Consider the following 2,578-nt stretch of genomic DNA (forward strand, 5'->3'; position numbering starts at 1 on the left):
TTGTTTGTATTACTTTTTAAAATTGTAAAAGTAAAAAATAAAATAATTTTATTTTATTTGATATAAAAAATGTGATTGTATTAAATAAAATGTTTTTAAATGAAAATTTATTTTTAACAAGTGAATCATCTATTTTGTTCAAATATGTTTTGTTTTGATTTAAGTACAAATTTAACTTAAAACCAAAAAGCAGAATTTGTATTTTTTAACAACTATAGTGTTTGAAAGCAATCTAAAGTGAAAGAAGGGGGCTAAGTATGATATTTCACAGTTGAGCAAAGAGAACTGGAGACACATGAAAACAGAATTAGGGTTCTATAATTCGACCGATCTCTCTACAGAGAAAGATCATAGTATTTCAAAGTTGATCAAAGATGGCTGCTTTCGTTTCTAGATCTTCTCGCAGTATGTACTTATCTTACACGTTGTTGATTAATGTCTATATCTTTATGCTTTGGCTGAATTTGATATGGGTTTTGATGACCTTCATGAAATCTCATCAGTTGGCTTGAAAGCCCTCGGCAACATCAGTTCGTTTAATCTACAGAACATATCTCATGGTCCGGCTTCCATGTCCAACAGTTTATTCACTCAGGTTACTCTATCTATCTTTCTTTAGTTGAAAAAATGAAAGACAATATGCTAATTAGTTCACTAAAAATGTGATTTTCTGAATGTTGAATATACCAATTTGTTTCCATCTATGCAAGAGATGTGTATTGAACTGCCTTTTTCTCAATTTTTCATTCCAACAGCAACAAAGAACGTTCATACAGATGAGGACGAATTTGAAAGTAGTTGATAACTCTGGAGCTAAACGAATTATGTGTATACAAGCATTGAAAGGGAAGAAAGGTGCAAGATTGGGAGATACTATAGTTGCATCAGTAAAGGAAGCACAACCAGGTGGGAAAGTTAAGAAGGGAGATGTAGTTTATGCTGTTGTTGTGCGTGCAGCAATGCAAAAGGGAAGATCCGATGGAAGTCAGATTAAGTTTGATGATAATGCTGCGGTTCTTATCAACAAACAAGGTGAGCCGATTGGAACTAGGGTTATGGGACCGGTTCCTCATGAGATGAGGAAGAAGAAACATGTTAAGATTTTGAGTCTTGCAGAGCATATAGCCTAAGAAGGTATGTCTGCTTCTTTTGTTGTCAGATTTGTATCAAATAGAAGAATTGCAGGTTTAGACTCGCTGACATTGCTTATTATCAATTTGATGCTAATAATTTTGAGTAGACATTTCTCTTCTTCCAATTTGTTGTATTTGGGTATTTGAACATGATTGAGCTGAGCCTATTTGGTTAATTGGCAAGAATACATAACGTTTTAAATCAAACCTGAATCAAACCCCGGATTGGGACAGTTTTTGATGTTCTGCCAAATTCTTTGCAGCCATTGTTATCCCAATTGTCTAATTAGTTTGCCTTGTAAACTTGGTAGGGTTCATATTTGTTTTATGCTAAGCAATACAACTATCTTCTTGCTATGTTATCATGGTATCAGACCTGGGGTTTCAAAATCTTCAATGAGTTGAAATAATGCATAAAGAAAAGAAAATGTAGTTGACAGAAGGTGGTGTTTAGGGCTTTGTTAGTCGACAAAGAGGACTAAGGTCTGTTGGCTTGGTTGGTAAGGTTTGTCTAATTCCTTTGAAATTAAGGGCTTTACTTGGTTGAAGTTTAAACATAAAATAAAATGTTCTGTCTTTATGGCTGTCGGTCATTAGTAGGAAGTAAGAGGAGGCATGGAGATAGTTGTATTGCTTAGCATCAAGCAAACATGAACCCTACAAAGTTTATATTACAACTTAATTAGATAAATTGGGCTTATAACAAATGGTCCATACAAATGAGCTTATAATAAAATGCCCGCAAATATATGTTGATATGAATATCCTCCTACAAACTTAAGATGCTACAACAACGAGCATTGAGAGATTGTCCGACAACAACTGAAATTGGGAAACAACAACTGAAATTGGTAAACATGTTAGCAATATGCAACAATGAGGACATATGACAAGGTGATGCCTCTGAGTTGTAAAGGATGACGAGTCACATGACAATCAATTAGTCTTCCTCATGAACATGAACTACGATTCAAGATGAACACCCATATTCATAAATCATAAAGAAACCATGGTAACCATATGATTTCACAAATATTTGTGGCATGACACGATACTCAACTTTGGTTGAAGATCGAGATATCATCTAGAGCCAAACTTGAAACAAACATAATCTTAATCAACTATAAGAATAAGATTGTAGGGTTTAATCACGCATTTGTCAAATTAGTTTGTCCTATAAAATTTGTAGGATTGACTTTTGCTTAATACTAAGCAACATGTCATCGGTCTAAAACACTGCCAACACTCCCTTTCTTGCAAAGATAAGCAAAACAAACCTTGTTTATGAGGTTAGTTGAATAATTAAGCTGTTATTTTCAATGGGTTATATATATATATATATATATCAAATGTGAGATTAAGAACCAAAATAAGGTTCAACTATGTTAGTTTTGACTTTCAAGAGTTGTTAAGATTAAGAACCAAAATAAGGTTCAATTAGGTTA

General features: G+C 33.4%; 1 protein-coding gene across 3 annotated transcripts; it reads left to right on the forward strand.

Annotated features, from left to right (window-relative positions):
* The first annotated feature begins 275 nt into the window (after positions 1-275).
* Positions 276-1,820, forward strand: LOC124932406 (50S ribosomal protein HLP, mitochondrial-like). Of its 3 annotated transcripts, none has more exons than XM_047473028.1 (4): positions 276-405; positions 504-595; positions 756-1,134; positions 1,508-1,820. In XM_047473028.1, the coding sequence occupies exons 1-3, from the start codon at positions 375-377 to the stop codon at positions 1,128-1,130; spliced, it is 498 nt and encodes a 165-aa protein (XP_047328984.1). In that variant the 5' UTR covers positions 276-374; the 3' UTR covers positions 1,131-1,134; positions 1,508-1,820. The 3 variants fall into 3 exon arrangements, with proteins under 3 accessions (XP_047328984.1, XP_047328985.1, XP_047328983.1); XM_047473029.1 differs by lacking the exon at positions 1,508-1,820 and adding an exon at positions 1,445-1,463; XM_047473027.1 differs by lacking the exon at positions 1,508-1,820 and having other exon boundaries at positions 756-1,258.
* The last annotated feature ends 758 nt before the right edge of the window (positions 1,821-2,578 follow it).

This window comes from Impatiens glandulifera, chromosome 3 (genome assembly GCF_907164915.1).
Source record: "Impatiens glandulifera chromosome 3, dImpGla2.1, whole genome shotgun sequence".
Classification (NCBI taxonomy): Eukaryota; Viridiplantae; Streptophyta; class Magnoliopsida; order Ericales; family Balsaminaceae; genus Impatiens; species Impatiens glandulifera.